At 41.8% G+C, this 26,386-nt stretch overlaps 1 protein-coding gene across 1 annotated transcript in view; it reads left to right on the top strand.

Moving 5' to 3' along the window:
- pdgfc (platelet derived growth factor c) overlaps positions 1 to 26,386 on the top strand; it is a gene marked incomplete at its 5' end in the record, with an annotated part of 39,462 nt that overhangs the window by 9,197 nt on the left and 3,879 nt on the right. Inside the window, 2 exons of the mRNA XM_079228693.1 lie at positions 16,219 to 16,411; positions 20,644 to 20,824. Coding sequence (XP_079084819.1) covers positions 16,219 to 16,411; positions 20,644 to 20,824 — 374 coding nt within the window. The remainder of the gene's footprint in view (positions 1 to 16,218; positions 16,412 to 20,643; positions 20,825 to 26,386) is intronic.

Here is a 26,386-nt window from a genome sequence, read left to right on the forward strand (position 1 = left end):
ACTCAGTTTGATTGTTTTAACCTCTTTTGTAAGTCAACTATAAACGTAATAAAGCAAATCAATATGTGTATTTTCTTTATGTAGGTTTGAGATACTACCGGGACTCCGGTCTTTCCCCATGCGTTTCTCATGTAGCGTGTGGTGCATCCCAACAGTGCATCATCACTCAAACAGTGTTTGTGGAGAAATGTACTTCTTGCTTTCACTGTCCATTAGCCTAAATACTTACAATACTAACACATGCATGCCCATGGAAATCAAACCGCCACTGTGTCTTTATGTGCCATCGGAGGAGAGTGAGAAAAGTACCAGAAGCTATTAAATAGAGATGTGAAATATCCCAGCTCTAATGCATGTATGTGGTGGTGGAGGGGCACACCTGTCCCAGTAATCATCGGCATAGCTCCTTCCCATGCGGGTTGGATTATGTCACCTAGCACATGGTGAGATGTGATATACGACACTATGCCAGTGGCATACAGAGACGGTAACCCAATCGCACATACTATTTTGAGAATGTATGGCTTTTCCCAAAGCGCAAGTAGGTTTTCGGTGCAGACTGGATACGCTCTGCCGCGACATGCTTACACTCAGAGCCCCATGGGAGGGTATCCGTTTCTATGGCCCAAATGGAATGAAAATGCACATTTGCTATTACGTCTTTTGACTGACTGGAATGATTTTTTACCAACTGTGTGTGTGTATGTGTGTGTGTGAGTGTGTAGCCGTCTGCACAGGATCTCCAGCAATCTCCATTTAATAAAATACGGGGGGAAATTGCCTCTTACTCAAGCCAGCTCCTCAATAATACAGGATTGTCCGTGGTGCTGGGAAATGCTGTGTCTTGGAGCCACTATCTTGGTATAGCTTCTATTGCTGGTGATCTGGAACTTTACCATAACACTCACTAAAAAAGGGCAATTGATACCAAGGGTAATAGAGGACACACTTTAATACCCTTCAATGATTTTTCAAAATTACTTTTTTAATGGCAGGGGTATACATAATATCCTTTTCGGTTCAACTCCCAATTGTTCATTGAGGAAACTATTGCATGAATGCGATACAACGTGCAATCTGTAACTTTGTTGCACCACGAGGAGCTGCTGTCCTCGTATGACGTAAAAAAAAAAAATACTTGGCAGCTCTGACGGATTTACTGGAAGAATACACTTGATTCATTCAACAGATTTACGCCGAAACACGTTGACTCTTCCAGTAAATCAGCTGAAAAGGCCCAGTTATTTTTCAATTTTGGTTTTCTTGTTTCTGGGACATCTAATTGACCGCTAAAGTACAGCAGTGGCACTCTTTCTAGTCCTCGCATTGTGTGCCAGTGCGTACAGGGGGTAGTTTGGTTTGTCCCGGCAAGGACGCATCCCACTTGATTAACAGGGAATCTGATCTTGGTTGTGGTTACACTTGGTGCAGAGATGTGGGGAGGAAACGGCTCAGTGCCCAGATGATGCTTAGGGAGGACACCAGTTGAGGAAAACAACATATGACAAATCCAGTCAAGTGGTGAAAACACAGGCAAGTTCAAAGAGGATCCGGAATTACACTAGATGGTGTAGTCAGAGGATGTCAAATAAGCTTTGAGCTGGAAGTAATGTGATATATAATGCCAGTTGTTGTTTTTTTGACGTGGAAGCCCACCACAAATCATCACCTCCACCAGTCTAGGACGTACTGGGCATAAGTTACTGGGAGGTGTATTTTGGCTACACTGTTCAGAAACAAATATTATGAGATGGAGAATATTAATCCTAGAGGCGTTTGGCTAGCTAGAGGCATTTCTCACGGCAGACATTTTTGACTGGTCTTGACAGGAAAAAGCACAGGTGTAACTAATTATCTTAATTTTGGCTCAACTCCCTTTAGGTGTGCCAGTGAGCCGTGCCAATGGGTCTGCATGCACAACACCGGGATCCCAGGACTGGCATAACTAAATGTGGCACAGCGTTTATTGATGTTTTTAGTTCGACGTGTGATTGAGATGTCTTCAGTGTTGTTGGTGACACAAGACAGTATTACAGCCGGACCCTTAAGTAGAAACAAGAGTGTCTTGAAATCCAAAAGAAAGTCTTACAAATGTAAAACAAAAAAAATGTGTTAATTCAATCTTGACTGTCAAAGACGGTGTTCTTGGTCTGGAATGAGTGAGTCTGTGTTCCCGCCCAGCTGATGATTAACGTGACATAAACCGGGCAGATCGCCACTCAAGTGTGCAGTGGGCATTAGGAAAAGGAAAACATTAGTGTCTTCATTGTGTTTCCCGCCTTGGCACATTTGCTGAATGTTAATGTGCACACATGGTTGCCGTCTTCAGTTCTGTCAGCAGTGGTTTTCAGATTGATCTGCCTTTTTTGTCAGACCTAAATCACACGCTGAACATGCAGGGCTGTGACCCATCAGTGTACACGGCACACCTTTTTGAGCGCCATGTTAACAACCCCAAACTTAAACCCCCCCCAAAAAAACACAAATCAAGGAAAAAGACCTGTTGGTAACATTTGCGTAACAGTTGGTCCGTGAGTACAAGTACACAAACATGCAATGCCATGCAGTGTCTGCTCATATTAATATTTAAAGAGATACACATTCTTCTTCAGAATACCACCTTAAAGATTTCTACAAAGGGCCGGGGCAGACTATAAAACATTTCACTAGCTCTTTTCATGGGGAAGATTGTGTGATAACAGCTTGAAAGGACACCTTCTGAATCAGTAATGCTGACCGAAAGACAGACCTGTCAGAAGGGTACGACCGGTTACCAACCAGTTCGTAGAGAAGGTGTTAAGTCCCTCCTCTTTCTTCTTTTCCCTCCATATCTTACATCTGGTCAGCTGCCTCTAATTAGGGCTTTTACTGACGACGGCATTAAACTGGCCCCCGAACCACGGCAACTAATGAGATGCCATTGACAAGGCGGATCTTTCATGCACAACTCCGTTTGTCAAAATATATCTTTCATTTTCTGCCTTGACAGCCAAAGTTTGCGCAACACTTAGTCCGCCATTCACACCTGTTGACAGGCCTTAGCCGAGATTTAATGCGGGTCACCGAGTTGGTTTGTTCCTGGCGCAGTTTGCAACATCGGATGCTCGTGGTGATGGATTTTCTAAGGCAGATAGATCTTTGACATGTTTGCATGCTGTGGACATGAAGCGTTTTTCACCACTCTTTTGCTGCCAGTATTCCTGTTACGCCGAACAGAGTCGATTCATCTCTCTGATCTTACAAAGCTTTTTTTCGCTTACAGATATAGATGAGAACAGAAACCCTCATTAGCTCCATAGTTACATCTCATTCACTGTTTCACATGCCATTACCTTTGAGAGAGGGCCCCGGAGCGGATTAGGATATTCCCAAACACCAAGCATTTGTAGTAATGAGACCATAACGTCACAATAATGCGATGGCAACATATTGATTGGAGCACCTCCCGGGTATAATACTTATTTATTTGTATAATGAGTCAATAAATATTCAGTCTTTGTGGTCTAATATGGAGCCGCTTTTCCTGATCAGTCAACCAACAATTCACGAGTCAGTAATGCATTTGTGATTTATTAGAAACAAACTCATCTGCTCCTCATATCCATGCTAATTACTGGTTGCTGCTGGCCCCAGCTTAAAATATTTACTCAGATGTACAAATCCACTTTCTACAAGCACTGGAGAGAAAGGCATGTGTTTTGTAACCATTTATCAGGAAGTAATTACACAAGTATTGTTCCTTAAGTGCAGCTCAATGAATATTCATTGTTTCCAAAGATAAATTAAGGCTTTGAGTGGCTGGCTGTGCTCTCACATGTCTTGTCTTAAGTTTTTACTGATAACCATATTCAGCGGGGTTATGCTTGGAGGCAAATGGACGCACTGGATTGAAAGGCTTTCTTTATGAGGGCTTGGAGGCCTTTTTGGAAACAGTGGACAGTCAGAGGCTTAATGACCTGTGAAGACGATTAAAAAGGCAAACTGGGAGCTAAGTTCTCTCCATTAATTTATAATTTCTCAAAACGACTCCAGAAACAGACGCATACATATAAGGCCCACTGAGTTTGGTGACATCACATCAGTACTGAGTAGATATTAGCCATGGTGACGAGTGTGTGTGTGTGTGTAAGATGTAAAGGTGATCGGAGGTGAAACGAGGAGGTTATTTTCAGTTCAGGTGACTTGATTAAATTCCCCCGGTTAATAAGATACTAATGGCTTGATGAGTTGCAATAACATCGAGAGCAACTGATTACATACCACTGGGTTTATACGGTGGGAGTAAATCATAATCACTTACTTTTTTCCATTACAGCAGCAGGTGTTTAATTCAGTTGGTGGAGGTGTTTATTTGGAGCTGGCTGCTTTCATCATATTTCACTTAATTATTTGCACTGAATTAGTCTGGAACATTTGACAGATATCCAGTTGAGGTGAAGCCAGAAATATTAAATCTGCAACTTTTTTTTGTTGTTTCATTTTTCATTTTGTTTGTGTTTTTCACAAACATGTCGAGATAAAAAAGAAAACATGTTCGTAAGGAAACAACAACTTGATTTCCTGCTGATATATGAAAGCTGGCTATGTCGGAAGATGATGTCTGTACTCTCAATCCCACCTTAACTCTGATTGGTCAATTGCTTCCTTAATTGGTCAGTTGTGTCGGGGGTCACGGCCATTAACACCAAACCTATATTTAAACTACAGATTTGTCACTTTAGAGTTCTAGAGCCATGAATTTGGTTTAAATGTCAAACTGCTAACATCATAAACAACTTTTGAACAAAATAATATTTGACCAAAACAATTTCGGAGGCCCTATTTGCTTTGTACCCCACTATTACATGGTATATAATTATAAGCTTTTACACATTCTGCACATCAATGCCTTTTACCAAGAGTAACTTCATTGAGATCAATCACTCCACATTTCTGTGAATAAAATAAATCCAAAGCAACCAACTGTAAAAGGTCTTTCACACAATGGCACAACTGCACTCTGAAACCCATTATTTCCAACGGCTTGTGCGAGGCCACGATCGCGATGCAGTGCAAACCTCGTAAAAGGCACTTAAGGACTGTCGGCGTCAAAGCCGTACTATTGCTAAGACCAGTAAGAGCAAAGAGGCCGAGGGAAGAGATGAGGCAATTCTGTGAAAGATTAAAAAAAATGTCAGAGGTCGTAACTTTGCTTTCTAAAACTTGCATCCACTCCAACGTATTTCTTTAAACAGTTTCCATAGTGTTTGAAACACGAATCCTTTCGAAGCCTTCGGATGAATAGACCCATAGAGAGCTTCTCTGTGAGCGACATTGCAATTATACAATAATTGTATTCCCCCTCTTTTGTGAGAATTAACCTGCAGTCACTAAATCACTGCCCTGGCCTGCAGCCGTTTCCCCTCAGAAACATCAATTTTCCCATTTTCTAATCCTCAAATTGCTACTCACGTCAACTCTGAACATCCAGGTACAAACTTGCTCGAAGTAGCAAAGCCAGCCCTTTGGCGAGTTGTTACGCTGGGATGTATGTGCAGACATTGTTCGCTGGAGTTTGGAGGGTATGCTTTTTGGTTTGGTTTTGGCATTGATGCTGGAAAGCGGTGGAAGAGGGTGGGTGCACGGCGGTGACTGAATTATTAGCAAAGGAAGCTTTTGACCAGAGAGGTCGTCAGTTTGAATCCCGTGAGAATTTTCGGGCAGTGAATTGGACACACTCCTCACCTCCTTTCAACCACTGCCGTCACAGTGCATTTGACCAGAGCGAGAAGCCGTGGCTGTCGTGGGCAGCAACAGGCCTGTGTCTGTGTGAGCGAGAGCAGGATGTTACGGGGGGAGAAAGAACAGTGGTGCTCAGCAAATCCTCCCTTGGTAAATAGAGGTTGAAAGGAATACACTTCCATTACCCAGAGTTCTGCACTGCAACTCTTCTCTAGACAGCTGGGCCAAAAGGTTACGAAGGCTTGGTGGGGTGGTAGTAATTAGAGATCCAGGGCAACCCGCTTAAAGAAATCGATCTGTATCTGGAGGCACCAGAGACTTTTATACTCTTAAACTGCCACAATTAAAATGTTCTTTTCCTTGTCTCCTTCACTGTTATTTGGATTAATCATTCAATTTGCTACAGCTGAAAAACTCCCCAGACCGTTGAAGGCTTTATAAGATTTACTTGCATTGCTCCAAGCTTCTTAAAAGGTTGTTCAGAGGTTATGTCATTTCAACAGCTGTTGTGATTGGATGGATATTTGGGGCTACAATGCTCTAATTTCTTAAAAGTCAACACATTTAGTACATTGATATGTATCTGTTACTTGGATTTTCAGGATTTAAGATAAGATTAGAGTAATGGAATAAAGGGAGGACGATGTGTGAAAACAGATTAACTCAGTGTGTGAATTTGGCCGATCTCCAAGTTACAACCTAGGTTTTATTGAGATCCCAGCTCAGATATGTGCAGCCCCAGTTCACTTTAGAAACCATTGGCTGGGAACCTTATTGACCTCTTCCAAACCTCACTGCAGATTTGATTGTTTCTGTTTCATAGCCAGCGAGCTACAAAGTGGATCGTGATCAGCTATCAATCGTCTCTGCTACGTTCTCTGCTAAACCTGCGTCTTTGATCAGTCTTAATCGCAGTGTCTGGATCTGGTACGGCAAACGCTGTCCTCCAATCTGGCTCGTCGCAGATCAAACTGTAATTTTCTCCAAACATCCAGCTGTCCAGCTCACAGATGTGACTACAAAGCAGCCTGGAGCTTCCGTCCACAGCTGTGGAGAGAAGTTTAAAAAAGATGTGGTTCATCTGTCAACGCCTGGTTCCCAGCCAGAAGGGGACGTTAAGCTCGGCCTGTCTCCAATGTTTGTGAGACGCATCTCACAGCCTTTTTACCTTCTTTTTGGTGCTAAACTATCATACCATCCACTTAATAATTAACTTTGATTTTGACGGATGACAAGGAAATTGAGGTTGATACGGGGCACCCTGCCTGCAGCAATGTAGGTGCAGACCTTGATTGTAATGAGAGCCTTAGAAGCTTAAATATGTGTATATATTTGTGCATTTAAGATTATTGGTCCTTATTAAAGGGTTTAGCGATTGCTTTGATTTTTGTTTTAAACGTTCGTCTTAAACCGTATCTCCAAGAGATCACTTTATCTCATATAGTAGTAGCATTGTGATGACATGTTTAATTGGTGCCATGCATTTATTTTTCTGTGGAAGCAAAAACTCTTTTAGCACTCATCCATTTTCTTATTTTGTTTTGTTTTCAAACAAATTGATTTTGATGCTAGCTGAAATTCTGCCTCATACATAAAGCAATCGGGGGATATTTAATAAAAACAAAGGATAATTTTCAGATATTTACTTCAAATAAGCCAAACTACATGTGCTTGTTGTACTTTATTTTGTAAATGAGGAGAGGGGAAACACTGAGGTTTAACCGGTTTATTTTTCATTCTGATTTTGCTGCTGATATTATCTAAATCCAGGCTTAGGGGCTAAGACACAGAATAGCACAGGGTCAACTCAAATAGATGGCTCTAGTGAAAAGACTGACACTCAATCTTATTTTCTCTTGATGCCAAACACAAGTGTTGGCCCTAATTGGAGGCTCCAGGAAATGATTCGGGGGCAGGACAGCATTGTAACCTGAGGAGAAGCTGACGAGTTTCAGTCGCTGTGTTGAGCGCGCCTGAGGAGTTGAAAGACTCCAGTTTAGCTCCGGTGTTTCTGCTTTTCACGCAACACCACATGTGCTTGCACACTTCAGTGCATCCACTATCATTTACAGCCTGCAGCTGTGACTTTACAAAATCTTATCACAATTTGTAATCAAGTGTCAGATAACACGTTGTGCATTGCATTAAGGGTATATTTCATAACAGTCATGGAAGTTAAATCCTTCATGGGCTCGAGGGCTTCTGATGTTATTAAACTCAGGTTATTTTTACCCGGATGATTAAATAGATGTTGGTGTGGGTTTTACGATATGTCTTACATTCACACATATTACGATACAGTTTACAATATGTTGTAATCCTAAACCTTACCCTAACCTTGAACAAAGTTATTAAAACAATGTTTTGCTTTATATCATGGGGACGTGCAGTTGTCCCTAGTGTGTCCCCAAAATAAGTGTGAGTCCCCAGAATGTGACATTACATGATTACATGTCCCCACACACACACTTTTTGATTACTTTCCGAGAGACTTACCCTAACCTTAAAACAATCCAAACCTTCACCAATGACCCTCGTCTTTAGTCTGAAATTTGTCCCTTTCAAGGTAGCCTAGGAACACACACACACACACACTAGTGGTATCGGGTGAGGCCATCTGATATGATATGCAGATGTTTTGCTTTGCCTCTGCAGCAGGTGCCAACAGATGTCCATCTTCCCCGCTTGACTTTATGCTCGAAATGATCTGCCCTGCAAAAGTCTCCCAGAGCAGGTCATTAACATCCTGACCCCTTTTAGGGTCACCGGTCTGACCTCCCTGTTGATAGAGGGGCAAAAAAATGGAGCATTCCAAAGCAGGGATCAATAAAGTATCACATTATGACATTACGACACAGCGAAACCAAAGGGGCTCAGTCCTTTCAGTGCTGGGACTGATTTCATTCCTCATGACCTTTGACATCCTCACTTAAAGGGCTTTCACGGGTCATATGTGTCCACCTGTTGATGACACGCATGGGCGTTTTTAAGAGGTTTAAAAAGTGAAGTCGACATGAGAAGGAGCTGTACTCCGGCCAGCAAATGCAAGTTATCAGTGTGAAGTTTGCACTCTTTTATCCACTTTCTGTTGGTGTAAAAAGGGGAGGAAGCAGCTTGTCTTAGAGCCGGGCTACTGTTTGTCTTAATGGATCTCCTCGGGTCTCGTAAGCTTTCTGGCATGCTCTTATCTTCCATCGTGACCAGTGATGTAATATGTTTGTCATGGGTCTCATCACACACAGAGACAAACTGTTCTCCTCCATCACACAAGCCTCGGTTTCTGTCTTTTGAGGCACGGCAGGTTAAAAGGTTATTTTGTACTGCTGTCGGTTGAATGCTGTAAATCCTGGCAATAACGGTAAATCATTTGAAAGTATTTTTTTTGAGTAGATATTCATCCTGTGACTACATTCTGTATTGTGGAGCAGTTGCAGATGATAGGAAAGTTAGGATTGGTGAGCCCCCTAGAGGTTTTGCACCCAACTGCATCTGCACACGCCTATAGCCGTGTTACTGAAGCTTTCATTACACGTGTGGCATAATATCAATTACTAGAGTTTAATTTTAAATTAAGTCATACCAATTGTAAAGTATTGCAATTAGACTGAGTAGAGGTTGTGGATATTTACTTTACAATAACTGATTCACTGAAACAGTGAGTTGGCTGATGACGGTGATGCTTCTGTGCAAATAAGCCAATCAGGACTGTTGATCATATATTAAAACTATTAGCGTCATCATTTATTTAATTAGAGAGAGAAAAAGTGTGTTAAAAGTGTGTTAAATGTGCAATACATTTGTGAGGTGTGCTGGGTAGGGGTTTTGCTCAAGGGCACTTCATCTTTGCAGTTTTTGGTGGACACACTGATCAATATTATCTGTGACATTCTGCCATGAGATGGTCTCTAATCATTGGACAGTCATGTGTGGAGATAAGCAAGATTATGAATCTTTGACCTTGCTGTCAATCACACTGTATAGAGTCAAATAATCATAATATATATATAATTGTATTCATACTTATGATGGTAATGGATGCACTGTACGTACATTGTATACATACACAGTACATGCATATGATAAAGACAAAGTCAACCAACCAAAGAGGATATTTGGTGTATTTGGTTTCATATCAGCTTTTTATCACGCTTGCAGAAACACAAAATGCTTTGGTTAAAATTAGAAAAAATAACGTAAAGGTAACAACCTTAACTCTCGTGACTTATGTTTGGTTTTGGTTTTACACAGGACACGAACGGCTGCCTCCAGATGAAAGTCTTGTGTTGGTTTGACCCGTGTGCCACACGTCCCTCTCCCCTTTAGTAAAGCTTGTTATACTGGTTATTATACCATTTAACTTTCATACAACATAACTTCCGGTTGCTCAATATATTTGGTCACTTGAACCAACCAAATGCAAAAGCTCCAAGAGCTCCAAGAGCTCCTGCTACGTTTCTACCCTTATTTCAACAACCTCTGCAGGGAATTTGGGCGTCAAACCTGTCACACCTGCTTCCACATCAGTGCAACACACAGGAGCATGTGCCTGGCAGATAAAACTGCTGCAGAAGGGTCCCACGCAGCCAAATTATTTCTTAATGGCATGAAAAAGATTCCCATGCTGTGTTTCAGCCCCTTTTTTGCCCGACTGACTGTAAACCCAAAGGCAATAAATATCCTAAGCAGGGTGCGGAATTTACTGCACCTGTAGTTACCTATGCACCGTCTTAATAAGCAACAGATGCTGGAGTGATTGCATTGAGCTTGAAAGGCATGCAAAAAAAAAAAAATTGAATTCTTTGTTCGGTACAGTTTCTTCATCTGACTAAATCTGCTTCAACTCTGTTGCTCAGGGCCTCACATTAATTTTGATCAGCAGTTAATGGGGCTGAAATTACAAACAATCTGGATTTAGTGTCGCAGAGTTGAGGCTGTCGATTACCAGACAGGAAATGTCTGTCGTGAATGGTTACCCATGATGCATGAGGCTGCCGGGAGAACACGATGTAGTACTGGACCGATCCTTAGCTTAATGTGGGAAAATAACAATTTGGCTAATTTACCAGGCAAATACAACCCACATGACAGTGTTAGCTATACCAATTTCATTTGGCTTGTGTAGTCTTGTTTTATTTTATTTTAATCAGTACCAGTTGGAGTTGTAAATAATAGCTGTTCACCTTTTAAAAGTGGCTCATATGACCTCATATTTGAGGCAGGCAGAGATATTTATTGCTTTCTCAGGCTGAAATGTTCCTACTTTTCCAGAAGAAAGGCATAGTTGTGTCTACTATATCATGTGGTATGACCAAAAGATAAACTCCAAAGCTAAGTAGTGGTTACACTGTAATGATATCCTGTGTGGAAAGATGAATTTAGTGAGCCTAACAGAAGCCAGAATGAATGGTTCGCATTACTCCCGCTCTTTTTTTTTTTTTACGAGGAACATGCAGCATTCTGGACAAGGGGCTCTCATTAGTTAATCTCAGCTTCAGGCCATCTAACATGTATTAATGCATATGGTTATGCATTCACATGTGTCTTTGTGTGCATGGGCTTTGTAAGTGTGAGTGTGTGTGCGAGGGGGTGGGGTTATAATTGTGTGTACATTTGCTAATGTGCGGTGTGTGCAGTCTTCTCTGGATAATATGTGCCTTCATCTTTGAATACTATACTATAATTTTGCTCTGATCATCACTGGTAGTAGTAGTATTCAGAATGATTATTTATTAAATAATGATCAACGCTTGTGTGCACTGATTTTAACTGAGTGAACATGGTTCTCTGCATGTGCACGCTAGTTTGGTTTTGGCAGGGGAAAGGTTAATGTTTAACAGCATGAATGGTTCACCCACTAACGTGTGAACAAAGCACAATGGCTGCACTGTATAGGCTCCTATTTATTCAGAGTCACTTCCTCCCTTAATAGTCGGCTCTACTTTCCTCACAGAGGGGAAAAAGTAGGTCAAGGAAAAGTCATGTTTGAGGTAATTCACTCCAGGGGAACCGCTGCTCTGATCATTAGATGACATTGGTTAACCCCGAGAGTGAGGTCATATTCAAGGCAAAGTTACACCCAGCATCCGACTGGTAAGCGTGTCTTTGCATTTTACAGTAGACGGTGGGTAAATGTGAGAGGGAGGATATCCATGGGAAGTTTAAAAAGAGAGAGGCATGAAAAGACTATTCTTCATGATTATGATAAAGAAAAGCTTAAGGGTGAAAAAAAATAGGAAGGAGGCTAGTCCGTGGCCTTGTGGATCTTGATCAAAGATTGGTTGGCAGCCAATGTACTCTGAAGGAGCACACACACACACTCTGATGGAGTTTCTGCTTTGATGCAAGCGAACAAAAGATCCACCGCGAAGAATCACACGGATAGTTCATTCTTGAGCTTCATGCACAAAGACCTGAACCGGAGAGGAATGCAAACACGTTGTTCCCTCCACCTACTGCAATTACTTGCGATGAGTGCATTGAGGATTAAGCAGGATATTTGCAGACTCTTTGGATTAAGCATGATTTGATCCATGCAGATCTCTGGAAAACCTTTTCATCAGGAACTATTATTTTCAAGTCCAAGCATTTTCGTCTGCCCCATTTTCTCTGCAACAGCAACCTCAGATTTTCCTTTTACATTCCAGTCATCAGATTTTCCCACTGAATTATGCAATTAATAGCTGTCACATTTATAATTTTGCAAGTATCTTTTTTTAATTTGTATTTTGGCCTCTTCTGTTAATACCACATGCATCTGGTATGTGCAGTACATCTGGACTTGTATATTAAATAATCACTTTTTTTTCCGCATTATTCATTATTCACTCGGTATGTTGGAGCCCACAGTAATGGGGGTGTAATTAAAAAACATGTCATTGTGATGGAGGGCTTTAATCGCCTGAAAGATATTTGCTTGTTTCCTCCTGAGCCAGCAAACGGACACACACAGTCAATCAAACCTAGTGCGTGGCCTCTACTTGCACCACAGATAAAAAGATCAATCAGCCTTTTATTCCTGCACTTTGTTCCAAGAAATCAAATAAATATTGACTGCAGGAGCAAAAGATTAGGTTGATTAATTAGATTAATATCATCATGTTGTTATTAACCTCATTAAGAGGGTGTAGTCCTGAACTAAAACAGTATAGCTTCCAGTCAGTCAGTTTGTCAGTGCATTCTATGTTCTATCCTCAAGGAGCACATGTATTATTTTTGCATGTGCGTATATTATTTTTCAAAAAGTTTAATTTGCCCGAAGATGGTGACCCTTACTTGGTTTGCACTTGATGCCAAACTCTTCTCAAAGTTGTGAAAGAGCCTGTTCTCTGAGAAGTCATGACTGGGATTTGTTTAGCTTTGTATCCGGCACTCTGTCATTCAATCTGTTCCCACCTGGCTCACCACCAAACCCAAATAAAGACGTCAAAGGGATATTTGTAATCTGAAGTTATTGTTCTGTTAAGTGTCTTTGTTGTTTTATGTATTCAGACTATGTGATGGACAGAGTCAGTAGGGATGCCAGGAGAGTGAGTGCGGATGTCATGTGATTAAAATGCTGTTTTTTGTCGGATCAGGGAGGGGCTGGACGCCTCTTTGTGAACGACAAAATAAAAAGGCAAAAAGAAAGTTCATTGATACCATACACATTTTGGCAAAGCTAGATTTATGTTATGTAACACACCAACAGTACCATGTGAAGGCATATACAGCACATCACTTTTAAAGGTATTTTCTTATAAACCTTGGCATTCATATTTTCTTATTTCTTTTGGATATGTTCGTGTTACGCATTTTAAGCTTTCCGTGCGCCATTTAACGCTTTCCCCATTTAACGCTTTCCTCATTTCCAACTTATCGCATGGAAGAAATTGGCTTGGTGAGAAGTCTTTTGGTGAGAGCACACTGCATCGTCCTCCAACGAAAATATGAACAATTACATGAATCAAAATATAACTAGCTCTACACTACAATAACAAAAACACTCTGACATTTGAGCCAGCTGTCTGAAATCAAGAATACTTTATTCCAAAAGTCACTCCGAATTTTGAGTGTTGAATTTACCACGTTTGTCAAATTGTCATTGACTTTAAATCATACAAAACTGAGAAGTTGGTTTGCTCACTTATTTTCAGTGACCACTCCTCCAGACAGATGTGTTGTCTTTGGAGTCGCATGAGAGACTCAGAGTTGCCGTGGAACCGTTGCTTGACGTTATACAGGGTGAGAACATGGCACAAACTTAACCTGCCTCTGTTTTTGTTTCTATTGCACGCAGTAAAAAAAATACCTCAGGGTATGAATCACCTTAAATTAAATTAAATTAATGACAAAATAAAGAGTAATCAAGCTCAAAATGTGTTCCAAATATAAATGTGTCTAACAAGTTGCACTGGGGAAACAGTTACTCATCCGTTTAATGCACGAACAAACTTGCAGCAGCACGCTCCTTCTCCTGAGAGCATTGAACCCCCGCTGGTTCCTTCGACAGCGAGACGTATTGGATCGGTTTATGCATACTGAATGATCATCAGCGAGACAAAGATAAATACTGCTTAAACAAATTGGAGTCCCCTCGGGACAGGATACATTTATCAGTGTAATATCTGACACGGAAACAGAAACACAGCTAGCCTAGCCTCACCTTCCAACTAGAACATTGCCTCAAGTGCTCTGTGCGCAAAGAAAACATACAGATATTATAGTTTAACAGAAATGAGGAAACTGTTTAAGTCCAACACTTCCATTTCCGCAGACTTCCATAACTCTGAACGAAACCCATATCACATATGTCGAAGACTAGCTGTCCACCTATACGCCCAGTGCGTGTGCTAAGCTAGGCTTAGCATTGCATTGAAAAGAGTATTTGTGTTGTGCATTGTCTCGGCTGATGAAGGTGATTGTTCATGATACTAAAAGGTTGGCTATCATTGATACTACTTTCTATTGATTTTGATTGCTTAAAACTTAAAAAATCGTGCTTCTATTTGATATATCATTTTGACCTGATGAATTGAAAACAGTCCAGCCATCAGCGAGGCTTCAGGGTGTTGTGCTTGCAGTGGTTTTGAGGCTCAGGTGGAAGCATCCCTGAAGGTGAGGAATCCTGATGGGACCCTGGGGGGCTCAGTGACAAAGTTTGGTCTCAGTGATTTAATCCTGCAGCCACTGGTCCCAGTGGGTCCGAATGGCTTCATGAGAGGTGAAACCCATCAGGCGGCGTTCCGTTTGAAGTTTGTTTGTATGTTTTTAGATTTGTAGAGCGGTGTTAACAACACGCCACTAAACACACGCAATAGGCTGTACATACAAATAATACGACAATATACACGTTAAAGGCCCATTTGTAATATTTAGGGGCATCTAGTGGTGTGTAGCAGATTGCAACCAACCAATTACCCCTCTGCTCACTCCTCCCTTTCCAGGTGTGTTGGAGAACTTAACATTTTAAAAGCAAAAAAATCAGAACATTTGTTTCCTTCACTTCACCTGGTTCTCTTCACCACAGCGGCCTCTCTGCTTGTACTTTCCGTGTGTGTTTGTGTTTATGTGTGTGTGTGTGTGTGTGTGTATGTGTGTGTGTGTGTGTGTGTGTGTCTGCAGTTGGACAGTAACGTCGAGGCTTATCAGTACTCTGGTAATTTAGCACATTGACCCATTTAATACCGTGTTTCGGAAAGCATTCCCACCTTCAGATAACGTAAGACGTAAACAGCTCTCGCCAGAGCCAGTGTGAATGCTTTATTCCATTGGTGCCAATGAATCCCTCTAAGTGTTGCACACTGTCCCTTTAATGATTGTGGATTTGAGTTCAGATTGTTGTCATCAGACTCTCCATTTCCACCTTTCTTCAAGCGTAGACACCACATATCTACCCTTGAACCCCTGTGTTTACCAGAGCAAAGCCCTGAGTATGACCCAGCCTCAAATCCAGGCTTCTTTTTAATGAGGTTTCAGCGATTTCTATAATGGAATCAATACAAATTGAAATATCAATAATGAAACATATCCTTAATTTCTCTTACATTAGTCATTACTTCAGATGTCTGTAAAAGCTTCATCATAGAACCGCTGAGTGTTTTTTGCCATGTGTTTGTATATTTCCTTGCATTTGTTTATGCATGTTAAGGTTAAAGACAAACCCCAGTGGAACAATGATATTGGCTCATCAATTAATAATGTGCCTGTATAAATAATAATACCATGTTTGAGTACGAGCCAGATGTGTCAGGGTTTCCCAGACGAGCCTTGTCGAAGGATGAATGAGCATCAATCTGGTGTTCCTTCTTTAAAGTCCCACCTTTCATATTGGACACCTGCTCAGCATGTCATATTGCATCATATCTTTTTGGCAAGGTGCTTGACATGTCTGCATTTCAAATTTCAAGGCGAAAGCCAAACCAAGCCCTCGACAGTAAAATAATGCACCTGGGTTCTAACTTATTCAACCTGAACCAATGAAACTGCTACAAAACACAATCTGATTTCTGTTTTTTTTAGGAGTGCAAGATTCCCATCAGGAGAAGATCATTACAGTGTCTGGAGAGGGAATGGTCCACAGCCCAGACTTCCCACACACTTATCCCAGGAATACTGCGCTGGTCTGGAGACTAGTGACGACCGACAATATGAGGATCCAGCTCACCTTTGATGAGAGGTTTGGTCTGGAGGACCCAGAAGATGGCATGTGCAAGTAAGACTATGTCTCACTATCTGTATATCCTGATTATTTGTCAATGAAGTTCCTGTCCTCGAACCTATAGGCTATTTTTCTGGGCCTACTGTGTGCTAAAGGGTGAGCATGCACTAAATACGTCAGGTTACATGGCTCATTTTCCTTCTCACTGATTTTGAAAAGCTCAGTGTATTGTTTAAACGGTTTTCAGATGTCCTTTTAAAAGTCAAGAAAAAGAAGCTTTTATTATCTAAATGAGAATGTTCTTTATTTCACTTGATGAGAAGGAAGATCTCCTTTTGCAGATATGTAGCAATGTCCCGGTTTTCTTTAAAAGTCTCCTCTGCTTGGTCGTCTCTCGGTCAAATGTAGGTTTGACCGCGTAGCATGCCGGGACCCGTGTTGGCGCCGGGGTTAAGACGTGTCCTCCCTGCGTTGCTGAGCATCTTTCAAGATTTAGAGTGTGTCCATTTGGGAAATTGCCGTAGCAGCAGCTATTGAATACTGAAAACTCCGCAGCAGAGTGATTTGTTTCGACCAGGACACGATGGTCAGGATGACATGGTTCAGACTGGCACACTTTACCTGATGTAGTCGATACTTTTAGCTCCTCGTGTGATTGGTCGAAAGACACGCAACACACCTTCTGAACAGCAACACATACACACACACACACACAGATATAATACATCCTCTGCTTTATTGAGGAGTCCACTTTCAATTACTGTCTGGGTTCGCCTGTGTTGCCATTCAATTGAAACGGGGATCCTGAGCCTCAAGCGATCGATTTACCTTCACTGCATTATGCGCAGTGCTCTGCTGTCAATATATCACAACTGACTGGTTAGCATGGAGGAGCCCAATCACTGGAAGGTGGAGAATTGCTGGGGGAGGGTGACATCGCTAGTCATTCCTGGAGAGCCCCCTAATGGATGACGGGGTGAATGACAGTGCAAAGTTTTTTTCCGTTGGACACGGCAGCAGGAGATTAACATGCATCTTTTGAGAAATCAACCAGACATATCAGGAAATTAAAAGAGGATTTGAATCCGAATGAATCCACTTTCATTGATCAATGAGGTGTTTGCGATACGGATTCTGGATTTAACTGCCATTCAGGATGCATGCCTCTGTTTGACAATATACTTCCTGTATCCTGCTTTTGTAAAAAAAAAAAAAAAAGAAAGAAAAGAAAACAGTCTGTGAGTGCAGGTAATCTGAGCCCCTCTGCACACTACTGTGCATGTTGACGAATGAGGTCAGTGTTTCTGTTGAAACCCCGAGAGGGAAAGTTCGAGAGCGGGGCAGGGTGCGGACTGACGGCGTTTGTGCCGTCCGGCCCAAACAAGTCTGCATTAGTCGGCATCCTCGGGGGGAGAGAGGTGCGAGAGACAATGACAACATCCTTTTCAAGTCATCGCCACGTCTACCGCTCCCACTTTCACATTCTTCACTCCTAACCCCGGAATGAGGCCCAACAGGTTTTGGTCGGATCCCAAGATACACAGTCTTTGGCAGGGTCGGCAGACAGATGAATGCAGCATGCAAGCACAAGCAGAAACAGACAAGTGTATGTGCTTGTCTTTTTATATCACCATCTCTCCCTCTTTCTCTCTCATGTCCCCCCCCCCCCCCCCCCCCACACACACACACACACACACACACACTCACATGCACAAGCCTCTGGCCTATTCGGAATACTTCAATTTTTACGTGTGTAAAAAAAAATGTATTTACAAAAAGCCCCCCAATATAATGGCAAAAAACTAAAACACACACAGTGTTATTGATACGCTGCTCTTCCCGTCGTGTCAGTGCACAATGTGATGCAAATAAACCGGACGAGTAATCTCATGTCCAGTGAGTCACAGCAATGGCAAGGGGTTGGAACAAACAACGGTATGAGATGTGTTCAGCTTTGGTAGCGAGCCTGGAGCGGGGGACGAGAGGGAAGCTGCGTAGCCGAGATGCTCGTCTGCAATTCTGTTTGTCTGCGGCGTGATGAAAAACATTCTTACCAAATCCACTGGAGGAGAGGCATATTGGAGAGGGATCGGTCTCGCTGCCGGTTGGCATGGCAGCAGAGTCGTGCTCGACGGCTCACAGACAGGACTGTTCTCAGAAAGGCTTCTTTTTTTTTTTTTTTGCTCTCTGCCTTTTAGTGTTAAAAGGAGAGGACTAAAACACTGTTTGTGTTGCTAATCTGCGTCATGGCCGTGGCGAATATTGCATCTATTAATAATGCGCAAGGGAAAACACTTTGTCAGAGAAAGCTTTGTGAATATTAAACACAGCTTTCCCCTGCATTGTGCAGGAAGGCCATGCTGTCTGCCGGTGCAAGATCCCTTTGTCGCTGTGATCCGGTTCACCGTGACTGCGCGTACAGTTTGGTATGGGTGTCAGTGCATTTGTAAATCTGAGAAACCGCTGTTCGACACGGTGATTCTGAACACACGGCGATGTGTAGTGATCAGGGCGTCCTGCATTATTGATGAGCCATCTGTCAAAAGCTGCGGAGCTGTCTGAGAGGGCGAATTTTCAGAGAGGAAGGCTTCTCTCTTCACTGACCTCCATCGAGAAAGCAGAGAAGAGCTGAACTCATATTTTATCCCTTTCCAACAAATAAAACAACATTTCACGGCAGTTTGGTTCGCACTTATAGAAATGAATGTTTCACAGTCCATGCGGTTGTCTAACATTTGGACACTTCAACTGAATAACAGGTTTTGCAAAAGCATTCTTTCAGTGTCACCTTACCCAATATGTTTGTTTGTGCAGATTACAAACGTCTTGTATAACTTTCCAAATCAAAGGCAGCAGAGTCAGTGAATGTATCGACCCCCCCTCCCCTCTCCCTCTCCTTCAGTTTATTTAACATCACAGAAAATCCATTTTTAGTTTCGCTCATGTCCCTCTATGTTGTTTTATTGAAACCAGCTTGAACTGAATCTGTCAAGCCGGTGCAAAATGTAAACAATGTCCTTGGAATCCAAATATCCGAGTTGGCAGCACTGAATGAGAGGTTAGCGTGCCTGTTGACGCAAATGGCAAAGTGATTAATCCCAGACTGCGAAGAGTCGGTGAAACAAGGCTGTATTGAATGCAGCGCGGCCACTGGTTACACACACAGGTATAAATAATGAAGGCTGAACTCCTGAACCGCGTGTCTTAAGTGCTGAGGTTGGTCGATGTTAGCCTTGGCACACCAGAGGAGTCTGGAGCGTGGCCATATGCTTCTGCGCTTCGTGTTTACTGGTATTATGGGTTGGCATGGTGGCAGAGAGAGACTGTCACGTAATCACAGGGTCACAACGTTTGACCCCCACAACAAGCAAACAAAAAGCTGCTTTTGTTTATGTGTCACTAAATTGTAGTTTATGTCCTCACTTTCTTCTGTGAAATTGAAATTATTTAAACCCAATAAAACCCATCATGTTACATATCATTTTAAAATGCATGTGATTTCCTCAGATAAAATAATATACAAGGTATGTGAGAGTTGCTGACAATGAAAATAGAAATATGACTCTGAATACTCAATATAGTAGGTATATAGGTTAGTAGATACACATTGTAGAATTATTTTAAAGATATATTCATGCATTCTGTACTTTTTTATATTAATTTCCCCCAAAAAATGTTCCAGCACACACCAGCAATCATGTCAATTTGATGATTTACAAGTGAATTTTCAAAGTCCAAGAAAAGACACCTGCAGTCTTCCACATTCAACACACGGTAGCGTGTACGAGGCTCAAGGTTTAATTAAAACTATATTTCATTGACAACACGTAGCATGGCAGTAAAAAGGCTGCATCAGCAGCCATAACAGCTTAATAGAAAGAACAGCTGCTAATGCTGCACTGTCAACCAACCTGAGATGTGTCCTCATTGGCAATATTCTGTTCATTACATTTTTTTTTTTTAATTCAGGCAGTAAATAAGAAACAAATCTCATCTCTCACAGCTGGGCTATTGTGACCTCTTTTTTTAATTTTTTTATAAATGAGGTTAAACCTGTATTTCCCTTGGCAGCTTTATTGATATTAAAAATCTCACATTCAGAAGGGCAAGGCAGAGCTGAGGAGGAAGCACCACGGCCAACACCAAAGGTGCTGTCGAGCACATGCATGTGAGGAGATCTAAATGTACCATGCGTTAGCTCAAAAAGAGCCAATAGCTGAAAGCTGTGTCATAACTTGGACACTGAAATTAACAGTTTCTGCACTATGTCTCATTCACTCTACCAGGTACGACTTTGTGGAGATAGACGATCCGACTGAGAACACCATCCTGGGTCGCTGGTGTGGGTCACAGTCGGCACCAGCTAGTCACACTTCTAAAGGCAGTCAGATCAGGATCCGCTTCGTCTCTGATGAGTACTTCCCCTCCGAGCCGGGCTTCTGCATCCGCTACTCCGTCCTCCCAGTGGTACGTACAGTGTCAACGGTCAGGAGTTGTGCTTTGGGAGTTGTTGTTGCTAGCACAGCATTTCTCTGCCTCCGTCTCCAACTTTGCACTCGCATGGCAGCGAGCGACGCCTCTCCATGCAAGCACAATTAAGATAATTTTCTTGTTACATAACACGGTGTCTTAATTTGCAATCATCCATTTCTGCTTATGTGTAGCCGAGGTTTAAAGCTTGTGGGGGAAGAATTATGTTCAAGCACTTGAGAACATCTGGCACCTGTACTATCTTTTATTTTTACTATGTTATGATGATGCATGTATACACAAATCCAACAAAATGTCCACAATCTCTGCAATGAGAGAGAGTACAGCAACACCATGACCCCTAACCTTTCTCTGATGGACCCTATGGTTCTAAAACGTTAGAAATCACACAACAAATTGAAAGAAATGAACTTCAAATAGTTTCAAAACTCTGTAATTTTCTCATTTTCTGGGGCTAGTATTGTTTCCGCTTTTAAATCGTCAAACTGTTATGTTCCATATCGCCCTCGTATAAAAAACCATAAACCCTGTTAACCCGCATCGTGTCTTTAGATCCAGTCAGACCGAAGAGGTGTCTCAATGTCACCGTTTCTTGATTCTGAGATGGAGAAAATAAGTGGCTTCACATTCACAAAGAGGTCCTGTGACCCTCAGGGGGATTCAGTCAAGCCCCTGGAATGAAAGCAGGAATTAAGAGATAGAAGTGCTTTTTGTGTGGAAAATGGTCACGCTGTCTGTTTACCATCAAAAATCCGATCCCCCTTTTATGTGTGTGTTCAGTGCCCCACTTCACAAAGATACCCATGTGATACTGCCATGTCCTCCTTTCTGCTCCTCCCTGTTATTTGTCTTCACCTGTAACATAGACTTCAACCTCTATTTCCATCCCTTTTCTAATCTATGGCAGATATGTATGCCCAATAATCAAAGTTAAATTGCCAGTTTGTTTGACTTCATGCATTCAGGGACAGGTCATCGGGACGATGGGTAGACTCCCGAACGGCCGATTCATTCCGGCTGAGTTCTTACTTTTGTATTTATGATGTCAGTATAGTGAATGATCCCCGGACAAGACACGGACCCGCTTGGCCCTCGCCGCTGCATTCAGCACAGAACGGAGAAGCCGCCTGTCAGACTGGGCAAATATAACGCTTCCAGTATTGACAAAGGATACGAGCGGCCCCTCCCAAGCGACATGCTTATAGACCGACAAACTGAGGAGGCCAGCAAGACATCCTATAGTGTCTTGAAGATCATCATCAGCTTCAATTTATACCACAAACACGTTACTTATTGTTAAAAAGCATCCTCCGGGGGCCGGGCCCTCGCATAGAAAATCGCAAAGTCCCGGCATGAATTTCAGTTCCAGTAACTTTGTGTTTGTGTTATCTGGTTTCTTTTTTGTGAAGGGGGATATTTTGTTTTGTTTTTTCCCGACCCAGTCAGTCACGAGTAATGTATCCGTCTAGCAGCTGATCTCATTCTCAGTCGACACGGAAGTTGCGACATCCAGTTTCTCCAAATGATCAGAGACAAAAGTCATTGGTGAGTCAATCTACAAAAACATGGCCAATCAACAATGTGGGAAGAAGACATCATCACGCTTGTTCGTGTCGACAAATCTCTTCTATTATCTTGTCTTTTCTTTCAAGGTAAACATCTATGAGCAACGTCAAGTAAAACAGACTAAACATGTGGGCAGTGATTCAGAGGTCAAGGATACTTTGTTACCAGAAAAAAACCGCTCTGCCTCAAAACTTCTGTAAAAATGTATGAAAAATGTTAAGACTTCTGTGCCAGTGTCCTTTTAGCCATCGTTGTCTGGATCCATCCTCTCTCCAGGCTTCATTCTCTTCCACTGTCTCACTTCTCTCTGTCCGGGTCTTGAGACCACACACACAGAATCGGCCCCGCCGCCTTCACCGACAAAAGCCTGGAGATAAACCGAAGAGACGACTGCCATGATTTAAGCTGTCATGTTTTAGTTCTGTTCACTTTCTTTAAGTAAACACTTCTACTCCTCATTAATCCCTAATGGCCTGCAGCACCCTGGGAAATCTGACAAGCACAAATAGGCAGCTGAGGTCACTGACAGCACTTTGTATTCTGTCTGTAACTTTTTTTTGTCTGCTTCAAAAGATTTTTTGTTTTCTTCTCTTTGTCTTCATACACGTCATTATTGCATTCTTTCTTCATCCTTTAAACCCAAAACAACTGACATGCCGAAAACACACTGAGTGTCAAGCTGAGTGTTAGAGCTGTATTTATCCGAAATAAACAGTGATGTTAAGAGGGGAAAGTCAGTCATGATGTGTACTAGCTCCCTGTGGTAGAGCCCATACAGCGTGTTGAGTTAATGCAGATCGCTAAGTCACTGACAACCAGGTTAATCTCCGGTTATGATAATTAATGTTGTCGATAAATTGTATCAAATTGCACAGTATATTTACCACCAATAGACTGCAGTAGGTTGTGCAGTCAGAGCCCAAACAAAGGCCTGGCTCAATCTAATAGAGAGGGATTAAACCAATCAACACTGAGAAGGAGTAAGTAATAAGTATGTTATTTAAGAGACTGAACTTTGTATGGAACATAAGGGAGGCTCTCTGAGGTCCCTCTCAGCCACAGAATGGTTTAGTCTGCCGCTCTGTTCGTCTTCAAACGCAGCGATACGAGCTGAGTGCCTGCTGCTTCTGACAAAAGCACCAACGGCGTACACTAGCCATGTCTTTCCCCAAGGAAGGGTCTTTTTTGTTTTTCCAAACTTATTACAGAAGCATTGGTTTTAGGCAAGCATGACAAGTTTGGTGTCAGCTGATTCATTGCGATCTCAAGTACCACTTTCTTTGCAAGTTCTTACTCTTCAAACGACAATTTTGTTAATACCAAGTAAACCAAGCTCTTTGAATTCTGATTGTTATGATCTTGCTGATCAGGTAGTCTAATTTTAATATAGGCCATATGTTCTATTTTCTTTTTTTCTTTTAGATGGTTAAATTACGTTAGAAATAGGCCTAATTGTTTAGGCATACCTTGTTTTGTTTGTGTGACTGTTACTTGTGCATTTTGGTGGGATTAAATTGTTTTCTTTATAAAAAACAAGATTTGGTCTTCAAAAACGTAGTGTGGCATCTAATAATCATGTAATATAATTGTATTATTAATAATCGGGTTAAGAACTTCCTGTCAGGGCGCACTTTGAAAGATTGCCAAAAGACACACAGAGACTGCTTGTATGTATGTGTCGGGCCCACCATTTTGTGAGACACCCCTGTGTTTGTTTTAGCTGAAGAAATATGATAAAAGAGCTGAAGGATCAAATAAAGTGTGCACTGCCGTGATCTAAGTGTGCGGATACCAGTTTGGACGTTTTGATACTTCCAGCACTTTAGCGAAGATGAGGTGGAGCGCTGGTTTTCCTGCATTAGCTTAAAAAAATACGACATTTTCCGAAATATTTGAAAGGAAATCGCACAACTCGACTGTGAAATGGAATTTTAAAGTGGGATTAAACTATTCTCAAATGTCTGTCACTAAGTATATGATGGAATGAGAGACCCAGTTTGTCTTTCATATCCCAACTGGAGAAGGTGTGGAAACCATGAGGGGGGAAAAGGAAGCTTCGGCCTCCGCACGTTCAGACCGGCTTCCCTTTGAACTTTCCTCCGACATACGAGGAGCACGCTAGAACAGCAGCACTCTGTTTCCTCTGTGGTCGACGAGCAGCTTCTGGAACCTGGTGCCACGCAGGGGCCGGCACTTTAGTATATATTTAAACAAGCAATAATTCCTCCCCACCACTTCCATGGAATGGAGGGAGGGGGGGAGAAAAAAAAATGAGACCCGGTCTGTAATTCACAGGAAGAGATTTTGAGGAAAAGCGAAAAAGGCCGAGGCAAAGAGGTTGTTAAAACATAGAAGAGAAGGAGTCTGTTGAAGGGAGCATGAGGGGTGTTGAGTGGTGGGTTAAAGGAGCAAGCAAAACATACATCATTGTCTCTGTGAGGTCCCAATCCAGAATTAAACCCCACTGAAAGATCGCTCTGCCAGCTTTATTTATTTTGAGATCGAAGAGAGTTTCTCACACATGAATAAAGGGAGATAGGACAGAATAAGTAAGGAATAAAATGCTTGTTAAAGCAGACGGCATTGACATGCAATGCAGTATAGGCTTACCGTTGGCATGATAAAGTGAGGTCTGTTTTTACACCAACCTCAATTGCAGTGTGTGGCTGGCTCCTAGTGAGAGAACAGACCTTGTTGCTTAAGTGAAGCCCTCTTGTGCAAGGAAGTGGTTTGCAGGGACATGCGAAAGAGAAGATATTGTTTTCCAGAGCTCTCCCAAGATGCTATTTCAGAAGTTTCATCTCAACATAGTTAGCTGAACCTGTCATTTTAGTCACCAGAAATAAGAACATGTGGTTGTGCAGTGCACGAACGACGAGAGCAGGAAACAAAGTAATCACAGCTTGAAAACAAGGTTATTTCTTGAGGGGCCGGGGGTTAGAGAAGGTGTCAGTGATAAGAGGAACATTTCAAGCTTTTACACTTTGTCTCCGTCTCTTTTTAAAACTCCCAATTATTATTTGTACATTGTAATCTTGTTAAATACCCTTCTGCTGCACATGCGTATATATGTTTACTTATGTTGTAAGATTTACAATTGTACATTTTTGGATGTTAGCGCCACTGAGTCTGTAATTTCTAATTTTATCCCGCCTCGGTCTGCTGGTTTAGCAAATTTATTTTTCTATAAAATTGACATAATTTTGGGGTAACACACTAACTATTGTTTGTAATAGTGATTCCTGTTTTAGTTAGAAAGTCCTCTCCTCTTGTTTCACTTCCTGCCTTTGTTTGTTTCCCGCCCTTTTGAGTATCACTTGTTGCTCGTCAGCCATGCTGTCACCTGTCGCTCATTATTGCCGTCACCTGTCGCTCGTTATCTGCCTCCCTTTCTCGTGCATGTAGTCTCTGTTCTGCCCTGTTCTTTGATCAGCTTTTCTTCGTTGTCTTCATTTCTGCATGGAGTTTTGTTTATCTGGTCATCCCTGTTTTTTACTAAGTATTTTTTTTTTTGCAGCCAGTCTGATTCTGCAATTGGGTCCTGCTGTTGCTGCTTCCTGCACCATGACTCACATAAAACAATTGCAGCTAATTTTAAGTCTGTGTTGTTCAGAAATATACAAGAACATTTTCAAATTTAGTCCTAAATAGCTAAAAAAAAAACTAGGACTCAGTTTTACATTATGTTGATTGAAATATTTTTTTCTGCAAACAAATGTAGAGCGTTAAAATCATCCATCATAGATCTGAATGTCAAATCATGGATCTAGATGTATTAATTAATTTGACTTATTCCATTACTCCTCCAATACTGGCAATGGGTCTGAATATTTGAAACGTGACGCATTGCCACTGTGAATGCAATTAACGCCAGCTACTGTTGGTGGTCCGTTTTAGTGCTTTGTTTGTGAATGCCTTAAACAGGAGCTCTCATCTGCTGCTTTTAGCTTAATTCACACCATCTTGATGTGT

Source organism: Taurulus bubalis, assembly GCF_910589615.1.
Source record: "Taurulus bubalis genome assembly, chromosome: 13".
NCBI classification, from domain to species: domain Eukaryota; kingdom Metazoa; phylum Chordata; class Actinopteri; order Perciformes; family Cottidae; genus Taurulus; species Taurulus bubalis.